The sequence below is a fragment of the Bos indicus x Bos taurus genome, chromosome 23 (genome assembly GCF_003369695.1).
Source record: "Bos indicus x Bos taurus breed Angus x Brahman F1 hybrid chromosome 23, Bos_hybrid_MaternalHap_v2.0, whole genome shotgun sequence".
Taxonomy (NCBI): domain Eukaryota; kingdom Metazoa; phylum Chordata; class Mammalia; order Artiodactyla; family Bovidae; genus Bos; species Bos indicus x Bos taurus.
Window position 1 is genome coordinate 29,608,009 of NC_040098.1, and position 17,984 is coordinate 29,625,992.

A 17,984-nucleotide genomic window follows, 5' to 3' on the forward strand; every position below is an offset into this window, starting at 1 on the left:
CCAAGATAGCTATTGCCAAACACGCCTCTGGCTCCATAAGTAAGTGTTCTTACTTCTTCCTCTTCTGTTCCCCACCAGATTATATCCACATTTGAATAGCTTGGATTCATGCATGATGTATTCTGTTTATATCCTGACAATTCAACAATCCTCTCAAGCCCTGCTGACTCCTCCACCTCCTCCCTCTCTCACTGCAGCTCCCACCTCTCTGGGGGTCACGTGGACGTGCCTCCAGAATTTGCATGCAGGCAGGCACACATATCCCTCCCTCTTTGCACTCTACATGCTTGTGATATTTAATTAATTTCCCTTTTTTAAAAGTTAATATTCCTTTTTCTAAAATTAGCCAATTTGTTTTCTGCTACTTATATGTAAGATTACTAATTTAACATTAAGCTACATATCTATTTCTACCATCTCAAAACACAGCTGACATTAGACATGACTTCAGAACCAAGTGACTTCCAAAAACTCATATACACCTGAACCCTACATGGCTTCCCCTCTCGCCCTCCCATTGCAAAAATTATCAGAACATGGCAGATAAATAAAGGAATTCTTATGCCAGATATCTCAAATCTCATAGTGTATCAAAGGTTAAACAGATATGAACTGCCAAATATTTACTGTTTCCTCAGCTGCTTAGAAGATTTGGAAAAGACCTTGATGCTGCGAAAGATTGAGGGCAGAAGGAGAAAGGGGTGACAGAGAATAAGATGGTTGGATGGCATCATTGACTCAATGGATATGAGTTTGAGCAACCTCCGGGACATGGTGAAGGACAGCGAGGCATGGCGTGCTGCAGTCCATGGAGTTGCAAAGTGTCAGACACGACTGAGCGACGGAACAACAACAACTGCTTAGAAGGATGAAAGGAGAAATTATGGGACAGAAAAGGTGCTTCAGAAACCAATATGGATGTTGTCATCAATTACTATTTGTAGCAGGAGCTGAGATTCTGTAATATAGTCACTCATTCTCATACATTTGTCTCAGTGGCGGGTGAAGAACCAAATTAAAGGCAACAGGAGATATAAATTAGTTAACACACATTTTAATAAGTACATTAAAGACATTCCAATCATTCCCCTTAGAGAAAAAAGATCAACTATTACCATCCCCATTTTAGAGACAAAGCAGCGAGGACAAGAGACTCATGACTGCAATAAAGCTCCAGTCATCTGAGTGCTTTCAGAAATGCAGCAGGACCATCCAGCTGAGGCAGAGCTGGGAATGATGAAAAGGAACAAAGGGTAAATGAAAAAACCTGGGGCTGTGCCAGGAGGTCTTCTCTCAGGGTCTCAGCGAAAGTCTGGATCTCATGTAGTTAAGCCACAGGAAAGGGAAAATTCTCCCAGTGAAGGTAGATGAGAATTCATAGATGAACTCTTGAGTTCTGGCATTGGTAAAGGTTACCTTCCCACCATCATGATCCAGAGCAACTCCAATCTGCCCGGGGCAGTAGGACAGGATCTGAAAAGGCTCAGGGCTGGTGCATATAGACACCCCAGCTGAGGACAGCTGCGGAGTCCAGATCCCTCCTCAGGGGTGAAGTTGAGAAATCCCCTTCTCACCACTGACTCTCTTACCACCCCCACCAGGCAGAATTTTGGCCATATTCCATTTTCCTGAGAACATTCCTCCTCCAACTCCTCATTCTCCTCTCTATATCCAGGAGAATGATACCCATCAGTGATGCTTATAAATCCACCAAGATCGTTACTGCCAAACACGCCTCTGCATCCAGCCCCGTATCTCCTTGCGTCTTCTTCCTCCTCTGCTTCCCACCAGATCCTGTCCACTTTCACTTCCCAGTACACTTTGCCCCACATGAAGCCCTTACTGCCCAGCACCCCGGGCTCCAGATCAAATTGCTGACCATGCTGGCATTTTTTCAGCCACAAGCCAGTGAACATCATACTTTTCCCATTTGGAGACACTGAGAGGTAGCCATTGGCTCTCTGGGAATTCAGGATGATCCTCACTGTGGGGACAAGGAGACAAAGGTGTGGCCTCACAAAAGATACAAATGAGATTTGTCCCATAGATTCTGGGGCCTTCATGACAATGGTGGGAGACTCCTCAGGGGACCAGGACAAAGACTGCTTTTGACCTTGTGTTCAGACTATTAGCAACCATATCTAGAGAGTTTAAAGAACACAAAAAATTCAAGGCAGTGCGATGAGACTGGAGAGGAAAAAAAGATAAGAACTGGGATCACTGCTGCTGCTGCTGCTGCTAAGTCACTTCAGTCGTGTCCGACTCTGTGCGAGCCCATAGACGGCAGCCCACCCAGGCTCCCCCGTCCCTGGGATTCTCCAGGCAAGAACACTGGAGTGGGTTGCCATTTCCTTCTCCAGATGAGCAAATCTGGGGAAAGGTTTATGGCTCTGAACTCAGGATAAAGAATTTGGATACATTAGTCACATGAAGACCTTCCTCTTTAAAACAAACGGGCTGACCCATAAGTAATAAGAGCTTCACAGGAAAATGGTAATTTGCAAACTTCAGCCACTATCCCCTCCAGATACTCACTTGTCTTATATTCCAGATCCCTCATCAATTTTCCTAGAGTAAAAGAACAAAAGGACAGTGAGCAATTCTTTCTTGTTTTTTTTTTTTTTTCTTTAGCCACACTGCTCGGCTTTCGGGAAGACCAGGGATTGAACCCAGGCCGACGGCAGTGAAAGCACTGAGTCCTACCCACTGGCCCACCAGGGAATTCTTGACAGGAAGCAGCTCTGGCACCACAGCTTCTCGGTCAAACTTTCTTATGGTATCACATATAACTTCAACAGTTAACAGGGGATCATGAAAGTTCAAGTGAAACAGAGGAATTAATTCAGGAGACACCCACAGCTGTCCAGTCTAAACAGGTTCATGTGAATATCCACGGCAACACATGCTGAACCCACCTGGTGCTTCATTAAAGAGCACCTTTGGGCATACTACCTGTTTTTAAACTGAGTCCTAAACTTCTAGTCCTAAACCACACTATTTCTCTCTACTCTCAAAGACACGTCTTTAGAGTCATTTTCTCACTATTCTTTATTTTCAATTGTGGTTAAGACACATAACATTTACTGTCTTTACCAATTTTTAAGTGTATAGTTCATTAATGTTAAGTATATCTAAATTGTTGTGCAACCAGTTTCCAGAACTTTTGCATTTTTTTAAATTTAAACTCTACACTCGTAAATCTACTTTATGTTCCTATGGATTTGACTACTTCAGAGACCTCATATACATGGAACCACACAGTACTTGTCTCTTTGTGACTGGCTCATTTCACTTAGCATTTTGTCCTCGAGGTTCATTCATGTTAGAGTATGTGTCACAGTTTCCTTCCTTTTTAGGCTGGATAGTATTCAATTGTCTGCATATGCCACATTCCATTTCTCCATTCATCCAGTGATGAACATTTGGATTGCTTCTGCTTCCTGTCCATTGTGAATAATGTTGCTATGAACACGAGAGTGCAAATATCTCTTTGAGGGCCTGCTTTTAATTCTTTGGGAAGTGGGAATGCTAGATCATATGGTAATTATGTGTTTAAAATTTTGTGGAAATGCCATACTGTTTTTCATAGCCTCCCAATGTTAGATATGAAATATATTTCTACCAACTCCGAGAACTATTAACTATGATTCTATATTATGGAACAGTCTTAGACTATCACATGGAAGCCTCCACGGTTTGGACTTAGATTTCCTCCCCAGTGTCCCTGCCTGGTGTGAATGACATGCAGGAACTCTGAGAAGGTGCAGCCATGATCAAAACTTAAAGAAACATTACAGAGAAAGAAAGAAGGTTTTCTAGGCTCAGAACTCCTTCCTTTACCATGGAATCCTCTGAGTCCTTTCTCTAAACAAAGAAGTTTATCTGAAAATTCTTCCGTCTGTTTTCTCATTGCAGACTGATAGGCTTTTCAATCCAGAACTTCTTCCAGGGGTATCTAGAGATAATGAAGTCACAGTAATTACTCCTGAGAGAAAGGCATGGTTTCCCACTGTCAGAGTATATGCATGCGAACAAATACCAATAATGGACCAAAGAGGCAGATAGTTAAAGCTGCTTTTCCAAGTGGCTGGTTTCGACATCAGAGTCAGAGAGAAGAATATAGAGATCTGAAGAAAGAGCCATGATCCAAGGATTCTCGATCCACCAACATGTCATTTATGGTGGTTTAGTTGCTAAGTCATGTCTGACTATCAAGACCCCATGGACTGCAACCTGCCAGGCTCCTCTGTCCATGGGATTCTCCAGGCAAGAATACTGGAGTGGGTTGCCATTCCCTTTTCCAGGGCATCTTCCCAACCCAGGGATCAACCTGCAAGAGATTTTTTTTTTTTTTACCACCAAGCTACCGGGGAAGCCCCAAAACCTAGAGCTATGCCTGAACAGGGACTTAAACAGATTAAAAGTCTGATGTTTGATCTACCGACTGAGCTATCTGGGCCCTCTTAAGTACCAAAACAAAATAACAAAATTACTAAGGAAAACCTCATGGAGATATATTAATCCTATTCCAAGGACACAAAAAATGTATCTTATTTTCAAGTGCATAGAACCGTCCAAAAATTTAAAACATACAATAGGGAAAGCCTTGATAAAGTCCAAAATAGTAGAGGTGGCAACACACTTGTCTGATCACAAAATATAAAATCTATGAAACATAAGGCTGTTAGGAAAAAAAAAACAAACACAGCACCATTGACAGATGTCCTCTTTTTTAAACAAATCTTATATTAAATAGCAAATGAAATTTAAAATTTTAAAATATCTAGAAAACAACAAAAAATACTATGGACTAGTAATTATAGCATATTTCAAAAACAAGGCTCATAAATATATATACACAAAAATATAAAATATTAAAAATAGAAAAAAGAGAAAGGCAAGTAGAGAAGGCAAAAAAAGATATAAACAAAACATATTCAGATATAAACAATAAAATGTAAGGATATTATTTGTCAAACACTCCAAATACTTTTTAAATTATAAATGTAAGTGGTGGTTTTCCAGGAGCTATAAATACTAAATATTCCAATTAAAATGTGTCAGATGAATTTATTTTAAAAGAAAACAAAATTTTATGTTGCTTATAAGAGATACATAAAAATAACAGCCCAGAGAGGTTGAGAGTTAAAGAATAAAAAGTTTAATAGTATGAAAACACTAATCAAAAGAAAACTAGAGTAACTACTGATATCAGACAAAATACTCTAGAGCAAGAAGTCTTACACATTCTGTATCACCCTCATTTCTTATATAATCACTCATCTCCGACAGTCTCTGTCTGGTCTCCCCAGCCAGAATCTGGCATCCTGTCTCCTTTCCCCACCTGGTAACTGGTCCATGGTAAATGCTCAGATTATGCCAACAGTCCTGGTGTCTCTGGGATGAACTGTGTATTCTCAAAATACTTGGCTTTTATCTCTGTTCAAAGCTTCTGCATATCATTATGGGTATGGTTGTTGAAAACTGTCAGTGTTTAATGCCTAACACACTGGCTGAGAACCACTACCAAAGAAACCATTATCCCTGTGACGCATATAAATGTCTTCTTCTTATGATCCAGCAGAGAGCAGGAAACATCACTAACAAGCATGGAGGGCAATCTGATGAAGAAATGTGCTCTTCAAAATGTGGGGGAGTGCAGGAGGAAAGGCGGCTGGGAACCAAATAGGAATAAAAAGAATGAAAGGACACTGGGTCTTAGAAACAAATGTGTATTTTAAATTTTTTCAAATACTCTGTCACAATCTCCTCCCATTTCAACTCTCCCTATCCTCTTACCATGCTAAGTTCCAAGAAAATAATTTTTCTAGGACGTTCTATGGAATATTTTTCATATTAAACTTTCTAGAAGAACCTCTCTTCTTCTAAATAACCCCTTTCAGCCCTTGCCAAATTTCTATAAGTTATGGTGACAGAAAAAACAAAGGAACACCTAAGTGGCTAAAAAATATAAAGCAACAGAACCTACCTGCTTGTTATGTCACTTGGGTCCTAGAAAGGAAGAGAAGACAGACTGTCATGGAAATAAGGTTCCCAGGAGCTGCCTCCGTTCCTTACGATGAGCTCGCTGGGAATGGGTACAGGATAGGACTGTACAGAGAATTTTCTGGTGGGCTTCGACCTGTACTATTCTCCACTGTGGTTTATGGGGACACACGTTTCCCCTTCCTTTCCTCCATTTGAGTCTAGAATATCGTCTCCAGGAAAACTCCCTTAATCTGGTAAGACTCTTACTGTCTATCAGATTAAGACTGAAATCTCAGAATGCCTTCGAAGGCCTCTACTCAGCTGGCCCCATCTTACCTAGCCCATCTTCCCTTTAACTTCTTCCTCACTTAAGCTGACTCCTCCAGAAAGGTAGCCCCTTTCACTCGATGTACCTTCCTATCTTCCAAACGCTCTTCCTCAGCACCTGCGGGCTTCCCAGGTGGCTCAGTGGTAAAGAATCCTCCTGTCAGTGCAAGAGCCACAAGAGACTCAGGTTCAATCCCTGGGTCAAGAAGATCCCCTGGAGGAGGAAATGGCTAACCCACTCCAGTATTCCTGCCTGGAAAATCCTATGGACAGAGGAGCCTGTGGGCTACAGTCCATGGGGTTGCAAAGAGTTGGACAGGACTGACATGCATGCTGCACCTACACCCACCTTTTTATTATCACACTCATTAAGTTTATCATCACATTCATGTGTTTCATTTTAACCAATGCACCTCCACAAATGGAATGTTCAACTCCTCTTTTCTGCTAACACAAATCTTTACATTTTCCTCAAGGCTACCATTAAGAGCTGCTTCATCCATGAAGCCTTCCCTGACTAGCCTTTTCCAGAATTCCTGTGGCTTCCAGTCTGATCATAAGATTTAACACTCAATTATTTCTTATAATTATAAATGTGCATGTTTGGATGTGAGAGTTGGACCATAAAGAAAGCAGAGCATCGAAGAATTGATGCTTTGAACTGTGATGTTAGAGAAGACTCTTGAGAGTCCCTTGGACTGCAAGGAGATTAAACCAGTTAATTCTAAAGGAAATCAGTTCTGAATATTCATTGGAAGGACTGATGTGAAGCTCTAATACTCTGGGCACCTGATGCAAAGAACCAACTCATTGTAAAATACCCTGAAGCTGGGAAATAATGAGGACAGGAGGAGAAGGGGACGACAGAGGAGGAGATGATTGGATGGCATGACCAACTCAATGGACATGAATTTGAACAAGCTCCAGGAGTTGGTGATGGACAGGGAAGCCTGGTGTGCTGCAGTCCATGGGGTTGCAAAGAGTCTGACAAGACTAAGAGACTGCACTGAATTGACTGACAGATCTCACTATCTCAGTGTAACATCTGTGCATATTGCTGTCTCCTGCCCACTGTGATTTGGGACTTACAACCTATTGGTTTGCTAGTTAACCTGTCAAGAACTCAATAAATGAGAACAAAACCTTGTCTCTCCTGACTCCTGGTCCAAATCTCATGCTAATGGAGGGGCCAGACTGCAGCCTGGAGCAAGAGGTCCAATTTAACTGGTCCCTCACCTGCAAAAGTTCAAGTGCTTGCTGCCGAGCCTTCTTCTCTAACTCAGAAATCAGGGTCTCCAGCCGGATGACCTCCTCAGAGCCCTTGGTGACATGGCTGTTCCTCCCTTCAGTGAGCTGTTGCTCCGTTCCCTCCAGCCACTCCAACAGGTGCTGCTCCCTTTCTCTCAGGAACTGATGGCCCTGCTCAAACACTGATGCTGCGTCTTGCTTGTGGCTCTGGAATTTTGCCTACAGTAAAGGCAGAAAGAGAGGCTGGAAAACACCAGAATGTTTGTCTGAGGATAAGTTCAGAACTAGAATCCCTTCTATCACACCCACATTCTCCTCATCCCTCATTATCCCCCTCCCCTCAACATATATATATATATATATATATATATACACACACACACACACACACACACACACACACACACACACACTTCTCTCTCTCTCTCCTCTACCCAACACAGGTACAAAGAACATTCACTCGAAACTTCTCGTACCAGCAGGGCCTGAATCTCATCTTCTCCTGTAGACTGAGAATTCTGAATTCTGTCCCTGTCTCCCTTCAGAATCTTCAGATGGTTTAGAATTTTACCCTATGGGGGGAAAAACATGAATAATCTCAAGATGAAGATGAAAATGCCCTCAATAAGAAAAGACACCTGCAAAATGATTTCAGAATGAAATCAGATAGTCTTTGATCTTATGTAGTATTATAAGATGACTAGGTTGGAATAGTTTTCATCCTAGTTAATGAAGAAGAAACAGAGTGAGTGCTATGTTGGCTTAGAGTAGCTTCTCAGAAGTGAGATAAAATGCATGTTAAACTTATACTATACTGTATGTCAATTACATCTCAATAAAACTGGGGGAAAATTAGGGGGATAAAATTAAATTTATTATCATTACAACTACTAAGACTTATAGTGTGGTTTTTATATTTACACTGTTTCTTTCCACCAAAATATAGATAATTTATATTAAAATTAATTGATAACATAGAAATAAAAAAGAAAATCAACACAAAATAATGAAGGAAAATATATATACTAACTCCACATCACTGAGTGAATGACTAAATTGATTTTAAGAGTCCTGTTAACCAAGGACAAAAGGGAAATAGTGATTCATGTAATCCTTTAGCAGACAGGAGGAAAACTACTGGTACATCAGAAAAAAATAATATTTTCCCTGAGATTAAATTCTGAAAGGAAATTCATACAAGATGCAATATTCTCAAAAATATTTTTATAATAGAGATGAAGCACACACTTTGAAGCTAAGTATCAAGATGGCTATCAAGAGCGCTGGTATTCCATACTGCTGGTTGAGGCTTGATCAGATGCTTCAGAAACTAAAACATCAAGGTAGTGGGACAGACTTGCTATTATAAAAGATATGAAAACAAACCAGTTTATTATTCAAATTAGAAGAATACATGTTGCCAAGAACTTACCGTGCTACAGAATTTGAACCTTCCCCTTAACAATTATTAGAATGGCTATTATTTTAAAAAATGAAAGATAACAAGTATTGGTGAAGATGTGAAGAAAAGGAAACCCTGGTACACTACTAACGAGAATGGAAACTGGCACAGCCATGGAAAACACGATAGATGCTTCTCAAAAAACTAAAAATAGAACTACCATATGACCCAGCAATCCTGTTTCTAGGTATTTATCTAAAGAAATTGAGATCAGGATCTCGAAGAGACATTTCCACTCCCATGTTTATTGCAGCATTATCCTCAACAGCCAAGCTATGGAAACAACCTAATGTCCAATGGATGAATGGATAAAGACAGTGTGGTATATACATACAATGGCATCTTACTCAGCCTTAAAAAAAGAAGAAAATCCTGCCATTTGCAACAACACAGATGGACCTGGAGGACATTATGTAAAGTGAAATAAGCCAGGCACAAAAGACAAACACCAAATCATCTCACTTGTATGAGGAATCTAAAACTCGGACAGAAGCAGAGTAGGATGGTGGTGGCCAGCAGCTGGAGGGAAGTGTAAAGGGGAGGTGAGGGTCAAAGGGTAAAAGTTTCAGTTATGCAAGATAAGTAAGTTCTGAAGATCTACTCTATACCATAGTGCTTACAGATAACAATGCTGTGTTGTACAATTAAAATTTGCTAACAGGATAGATCTTGCTAAGTGTTCTCTCTCTCACACACACAGTAAGACAATAATAATAATAAATCGGGTGGGAGGAAACTTTGGGAGGTGATAAATATGTCTCTTGCCTTGATGGTAGCGACATACTTATCCCCAAACTTAAATTGCATACAGTAAATATATGGACAGCTTTTTATGTGTCAATTATACCTCAATAAAGTGTTTATTAAAAAAATTTTGGACCTTATCCTGAAGGTACAATAGAACTTTTCTGGCTCCAAGAACAGAGCTGGGGTCCAGCAAGCTTCTTACCTGATAAGGCTGCGCAGCCTTCTCCAGCAGAACAGCAGCGTGGTGCCTGTGCTCCCGGGACTCCTGACACATGACACACAGTATCTGCTGGTCATCCTTGCAGTAGTAATGCAGCTTCTCCAAATGCTGCCCGCACAGCTGCTCTGCTCTCTGCGCGAGTGGTCGGTCCTCTCTGGGTTGTCTCTCCTCATCTACTTTCATCCTCCAGATATTCTTCACTATGCTGGCCATCTGCCACACATGGCGGATATTCTCTTTCTTAAAGGCTGTCTTGCAGAGAGAATAATATAATGGCTGCTGAGCAGATTCACAGACCTTAATGATGCAGTGATAGCAGAAGATGTGACTACAGTCGATGGTAAGAGGGTCTTTCAAGTAGTCAGGACAGATAGAGCACATCACCTTGTCCTCCAGTTTCCTCAGAGGAGAGGCAGTGGCCATGACAGCAATGCTGAAACCCTGCAGAACGTTCCTTCTCAAAATGAAGAATGACTTTCTAAGAGGACACGAGGTAAAAACAGAAATTGTGAATTTATTCAACATTAAAATGGAACTCATGAGAAAATAGTTTTTATGTTCAAACTGTTCCCAACCATTTCCCTCCAAATCCAAAGTTCCTTTCAGACCACTATTCAGAACAGATTCCAGCCTGCAAAGCTAACCTGGTGTTAGTTTCAGGTAGTCAGCTTTTCTGTAAACATTTTAAAGGGTACTAATACGTGTAATTAAGTGGTGAGTATTCTAGAAGATTATAATATTGGGAAAGTAAATACCCAATAAAGTCTAAGGAATTTCCCTCACTCTAAGTAGATCAGCTTTAGTGAAAATATTTGCTGTAAATGATTCAATAGTAAAGAATAGGAATTACAAAAATTTAGGGCTTAGGTCCAGTGGTTAAGAATTTTCACTCCAACTGCAGAGGGCATGGGTTTGTTCCCTGATTGGGGAATTAAGGTCCCACATCCTACACGGTGTGGCCAAAAAAACTATAATTATAAAAACTTTAGGTCTATATTTTAAAACTCATCTGAGAACATGAGAGTTAGATTATTAGAAATCATTAGGTTCAATCATAGGTCTTTTATTCATATGCTGCCTTGTAAACATCATTATGTTTAAACTAATGGATTTAAACTAATGGTTTTCAAATATTTTTGGAAACATCACAGTTAGAAACACATTCACGTCTAATAAATTAACACGTGCACATATGCATATGCACACACATACTAAAACACAAGTTTTGTTCAATATCATTTACTGGCTTTTAAAACTGCAGTCCGTTTTAAAAATGCTGGTTAGAACCCACAAAATTGATGCCATGATATAAGCTATTGCAATTGATAATTTGAAAATCACTGATTTAAACCACATTAACTTTATCATTTGGAGAAGGCGATGGCACCCCACTCCAGTAGTCTTGCCTGGAAAATCCCATGGATGGGGGAGCCTGGTAGCCTGCAGTCCATGGGGTCTCGAAGAGTCAGACACAACTGAGCGACTTCACTTTCACTTTTCACTTTCATGCACTGGAGAAGGAAATGGCAACCCACTCCAGTGTTCTTGCCTGGAGAATCCCAGGGATGGGGAAGCCTGGTGGGCTGCCATCTATGGGGTCGCACAGAGTCGGACACGACTGAAGCGACTTAGCAGCAGCAGCAGCTTTCAGCTTAAATTCACATCTCCAATTGCATTATTTTCCTCATTGTTCTTATTCCTTGGTAAGAGCTACCAACAACTACCCCATTACCCAAGCTAAAACCTAGGTGTGAAAAATCACACCTCATTACCACCTCCCATATCTGGTCACTGAATTAAATAATAGAATATCTGAAATAAAAATTTCACTGCATGAAATTAACAGCAGCATGCAGATGACAGAAAAAAAAAAAGTCAATGAACTTGAAGAAGGTGCAATAAAAATTACTGAATCTTAATAGTAGAATTTTTTCTAAAAAGCAGACACTCAGTAACTTATGAAATATCAAAAGGTCTAATATTCATGTCATTAGTGTACCAGAGAAGGAAAAGAAATTGGTAAAGGAAAAAACAGAAAAAAAAAAAAAAAATAGCTGAAAACTTCTCAAGTATGTATGGCAAAAGACACAGATTTACAGATTCAAGAAGCTCAGCAAATGCCAAAGAGAATAACTTAAAGAAAAACCACCCCAAATACACCATCACCAAACTGCTGTAAAGCAAAGATGAAGAAAAAAATCTTGAAAGCAATCAGAAAAAAATAACATCACAATGAGGGGAAGGATGATGATTCAGATGTTGGCACATTTCTTGTTAGAAGCCATAAAGGTCAACAGACAGTGGGAGAAACATCTGGAAAGTGCTGTGAAAAGTCCTGTCAATCCAGGGTTCTACAGCAGTAAAATATCCTTCAGAAATGAAAGCAAAATATAAATATTTTCAGATGAAAGAAAACTGAGAAAATGTTATCACCAGTAAACCTGCCCTAAAAGAACTGCTAATGGAAGTTCTTCAGGCTAATGTGAAATTCCACAGGGACATTTGGAACTTCAGGAATAACAAGAGAACAGAAGAAATGGCAACAGAAATGGTAAACATTTGGATAAATACAGTAGCTTATTTTACACCTCACAAGTTCTTTAAGATATGTAGGACAGTTGGAAGCAAAAATTATAACATCGTTAGAGAGATTATGTAGATGTAATACATTAGACAATTACAGGGAAAGTGATCTATATGGTTGTAAGGCTTCTACATTTTACTTGAAGTTGCAAACTTTCAACTCTGCTTATCTTTTTAACTCTAAGGTCTGTATACTGTAACCCAGAGACCAACACCCAAAAATACTGTGAAGAGATATAGGCAAAAGCTAACAGGTAATTAACTTGGAATATTTAAAAATATTAGAAATAAGAGAAGGCAATAAAAATGAAATAGAAGAGTAAAAAAAAAAAATAAGGTACAAATAGAAATAATAAAATAGTGGACCCAAGTTCAATAATGTTAATAGTTACATTAAATGTGAATAGTTTAGACACACCTACTAAAAGATTTGTCAAATTGGTTTATAAGAAAGACAAAACTATGTTCTATCTCCAAATAGAATGTTAAATGTAGTAATATAGATCTCTAAATATCTATATTATTGTTAGATATTAAATATAATAATATAGATCTCTAAAAGTAAAAGAATTGAAAAAAGTGTACCATCTAGCAAACTCTAATCAAAATAAAGCTGGAGTAGCTATGTTAATATTAGATAAAGTAGACAAGCTATGTTACAAGGGATAAATAGGGCTATTACATAATGATAAAGGAGTTATTTTTCCAAGAAAATATGCTAATCACAAATGTGTGTCCAACAACAGAGCACCATCAAAAGAAAGAAAATCTGAATCATTGGAGTTCCAGAAGGAGAAGAGAGGGAGACAGAGACAGAAAAACTATTTGAAGAAACAATGGCTAAAACTTTCCTAAACCTGGGAGAAAAAATTTATGCATTCAAGTTCACAAAGCTATTAGATCACCCTATTACTTCAGTCTGAAATGATCTTCTCCAAGACACATTATAATAAAACTGCCAAAAATATAAGACAAGGACAGAATCCTAAAATCAGCAAGAAAAAAGAAGACTGTAAAGTACAAAGCTGCTCCTATTAGGCTAGCAATGGATTTCTTAGCAGAAATCCTATAGGCCAGGTGCCGGGAGCCAGCACGGGAGTTCCCACCCATGACAAAGGTCTTGTGGAGAGGCCTGATATGCAAATGTGAGTCAGGGCTCGAGGGGCCCCCCTGGTTCTGCCTGAGCATCTACCCCCAAATCAGAATCTGTTTTACTATTTTACGACTTTCACCAACTCCTCTGACATTAACGGGGGCGGGGGGGTGGGGGGGCTATCCCCGACCACTTTTCTCTGAAGGAAATCAACTTAGAGTTCTACCTAATTAGCCTCCTGGGCATAATAAAAGTGTTTCAATCCAAACCCCTCAGACGGCTCTCTAACTTGCCTGACAGGTTTACCCGGACTCCTACAGCTACGCATACAATTGTTTACAGGAAGAGGCACCGGAAGCTTAAGATATTCAAATAGTATAGAGCCTCTTGGAGAGTTAGAAATTGTTAGAACTAGTAGAAGATTTCATTGTTGAGCCAATGCTTGCTGCCGAGTTTCCACATCCCCTGTATTGTATCCTTGGAAGTGTATTAATTAATATAGTTGGTACGTAGAAAAAATAAGTAGTGGCCTTGGTGTTAACAACTTTAGACCCTTAAGGTAATAAATTCTTTCCTTGTTGTAAACCCACTGCACCTCTGCCCTATAGGAATGCAACTTTATCTAACACCTTTGGAGGATGGCGCCAAACTTTAAAATAATTACTCTTAGAGAAAATAAGTCTTATGGTTGACAAACCTTTATCAGAGTCATAAAATGTTAACAGGCCTTCTGGCCAGAAGATGATGTAAATCACCTAAACCATCTGTATATGATGATAAGTTTGCAGAAAAGAAAGCCTGGTCTCGATAAGGATCAAAGACTGCTGACTTTGCATGATTTCACACCCCCTATTATCCTCTATGCACAACTTAAGGTATATAAGCTCCCTTTGAAAATAAAGCTACGGGCCTTGCTCAAAGCTTGATCTCCCTGTGTCGTGTTGTTCTTTCTTGTTTCCTTTTCCTCCTTTTCTTTTCTGTTCTTCCTTCAGGACATTTAATTGGAGCGTGGGGGCCCTCTGGGACTACTTATTTGCCTGGGCTTCTAAGACCCACTTGAGAAGGCACCCAAGGTGGGGCACCTTCCCCTATTCGAGAGGGCGCTTGCGGCCTCCATAGTCAGAGCTAACCTGGTGTCACAGGTTATATTGATTTTCCGCATAAACCAGTTATAATGAGCCTCTAATATCTCTCAGCCTTTGCTATTCTAATCGCCAACGCCATCCTCCTGAGGGAATCTCTGGATCCAACCAGGGCTGGACCCCGGTAGCCAGGAAAGAGTTGGATGATATAGTCAAGAATTAGATGTCAGTTACGTATTGAGAATTCTCTGTCTGACAAAGTTGTCCTTTACTAAGGAGAAACAAAGACTTTGGGCTTCCCTGGTAGTGTAGCAGTAAAGAATCTGTCTGCAATGCAGGAGATGTGGGTTTGATACCTGGGTCAGAAAGATCCTCTGGAGAAGAAAATGGTACTCCATTCCAATATTCTTGCCCAGAAAATCCCACGGACAGAAGAGCCTGGCAGGCTACAGTCCATGGGGCCGCAAAGAGTTGGACATGACTTAGCAACTAAACAACAACAAAAACTTTACCAGATAGTTTGACAGAAAACAACAAAAATTCTGTAAAGCAATTATCTGTCAATAAAAAATATAAATTAAAAAAAATAAGTAAAAACATAATTTACAACAAAAAGGAAAAAAAAAAAAAAAAAGACTTTACCAGATGGGATTTCTCTGGTGGTCCAGTGGTGAAGAATCCACCTGCCAATGCAGGGAACATGGGTTCAATCCCTGGTCCAGGAAGATCCCTCATGCTGTGGAGCAACTAAGCCCGTGTGCCACAACTGCTGAGCCCGAGTGCCACAGCAAGAGAAACCACTGCAATGAGAAGCCTGCACGCTTCAACAGAAGTGGCTGCAACTAGAGAAAGCCCACACACAGCAACAAAGACCCAGTGCAGCCCAATAAATAAATAATATAACACACAAAATGTTTACAAAACACCATTTACAAAAGAGAGACTTCACCAGACAAAAAATGAGGGAGTTTATCACCGATAGACCTTCCTTACGAGAAATGTTAGAAGTTCTTCAAGCTGAAATGAAAAGATGCTAGTTAGTAATATGAAAACATACAAATACATAGACCATACAGGTAAAGAGTGAATAAATAGTCAAATTCAGAAAACTCTCATACTGTAATATGAGAGTGTGTTGGCCTCTTAACTATAGTATAAACGTTAAATGACAAGAACATTAAAAATTGCTATACAGTTACTATAATTTCTTAATAAATACACAATATCAAAAGAGGTAAAATTTGACATTAAAAGTGTAAATGGGTGAGAAGTAAAAGGGTAGAGTTTTTGCATGTTAGTGAAATTAAGTTGTACTCAGTATAAAATAGACTGATAACATCTACAAGAGGTTTTATGTAAGCCTTGAGGTAACCATAAAGCACAAAAACTTTCACAAAATGATTTGTAGATTCACAAAAGATAAAGAGAAGAAAATCAGAGCATAGCACCACAGAAAATAACCAATTCACAAAGGGAGGCAGCGAGAAAAAAAGAACTGCAAAACAGCCAGAAAGCAATCAATAAGATGGTATCAGTAAGTCCTTACATATCAATAATTATCCTAAAGGTAAACATATAGAATTCTTCAGTCAGAACGTACTGGATGGATTTTAAAAATTCAACTATAAGCTGCCTGCAAGATACTCACTTTCAGCTATAAGTTCACTCATAGGCTTAAAGTAAAGGGGTGGAGAAAAAATAGTCCATGCAGGTAGAAAACAAGAGAGTGAAGGTAGCTTTACTTGTATCTGAGAAAATAGACTTTAAGCTGAAAACAGTAATAGATAAAAAGGTTATTATATAATAATAAAGGGGTCAATTCATCAAGTGAGTGAAAGTTGCTCAGTCGTGTCCAACTCTTTGCGATCCCATGGATTATACAGTCCAAGGAATTCTCCAGGCCAGAATTCTGGAGTGGGTAGCTTTTCCCTTCTCCAGGGGATCTTCCCAACCCAGGGATCAAACCTGGGTCTCCCATATTGCAGGTAGATTCTTTACCAGCTGAGCCACAAGGGAAGCCCAAGAATACTGGAGTGAGTAGCCTGTCCCTTCTCCAGAGGATCTTCCCAATGCAGGAATCAAACCAGGGTCTCCTGCATTGCAGGTGGATTCTTTACAAAATGAGCTATCAGGGAAGCCCAATTCATCAAGAGAATACAGCAATCACAAATATATATGCACCCAACATCAGAGCACCTAAATGTGTTAAGCAAATGCTAACAGGTCTGAGGGAGAAATAGACAACAATAAAATAGTAGCAAGGGACTTCAATATTCCAAGCGATGAACAGATCATCCAGACAGAAAATCAGAAACATTGGACTTCAACCATACTTTAGTCTAAACGGACCTAATAGACATGCAACAGCAGCAGAATATACTTTTTTTGTTGTTGCCATGCTGTATAATACATCCCAAGAATGTACATATCTTATAACTGGAAGTTTGCACCTTTTGACTACCTTCATGCATTTTGCCCACCCTACTCCCACCTCTGACAACCACCAATCTGTTCTCTGTGTCTATGAGTTTGGTTTATTAGATTTCTCAAAAAAGCAAAAATAGAACTACCAATAGATCCAGCACTCCAACTTCTGGGTACATATTCAAGGGAAATAAAAAGAGGATATTGAAGAGCTAGCCGCATTCCCATGTTTTTGCAGTATTATTCATGATAGGCAAGAGATGGAAACAACCTAAGCATCCATCTATGAATGAATGGATAGAGGAGGTGTGATATATATATTAATGGGCGTGTGTGCTCAGTTGCTCAGTCATATCCGACTCTTGGTGACCCATGGACTGTAACCCGCCAGGCTCCTCTGTCCATGGAATTTCCTAGGCAAGAATACTGGAGTGGGTTGTCATTTCCTCCTTTACAGGATCTTCCCAACCCAGGGATCAAACCCACTCTGTGTCTCCTGCATGGGCAGGCAGATTCTTTACCACTGAGCCATCTGAGAAGCCCTCCATATATTAATAAAATATAAAATTTTGTTGTTGTTTAGTAGCTGAGTCATGTCTGACACTATTGTGACCCCCATGCACTATAGCCCACCAGGCTCCTCTGTCCATGGGATTTTCCCAGGCAAGAATACTGCAGTGGGTTGCCTCTCCCTTCTCCAGGGAATCTTTCCCATCCAGGAATCAAACCTGCATCCCTTGCATTACAGGTGAGTTTGTTTATCATTGAGTCACCAGGGAAGCCCCAATATGCAGTATAATATATCTAATG

General features: G+C 39.8%; 1 protein-coding gene across 1 annotated transcript; it reads right to left on the minus strand.

The window, feature by feature from the left end:
• Positions 1-838: 838 nt before the first annotated feature.
• On the minus strand, positions 839-10,896 carry LOC113882065 (tripartite motif-containing protein 26-like). Its single transcript, XM_027525237.1, is given in 9 exon segments — positions 839-1,535; positions 1,538-1,984; positions 2,536-2,568; positions 3,841-3,915; positions 3,918-3,955; positions 5,990-6,012; positions 7,552-7,782; positions 8,040-8,135; positions 9,975-10,896. Coding segments are annotated over 9 exon segments (1,743 nt in total). The 5' UTR covers positions 10,533-10,896; the 3' UTR covers positions 839-1,293.
• Between the last annotated feature and the right edge of the window lie 7,088 nt (positions 10,897-17,984).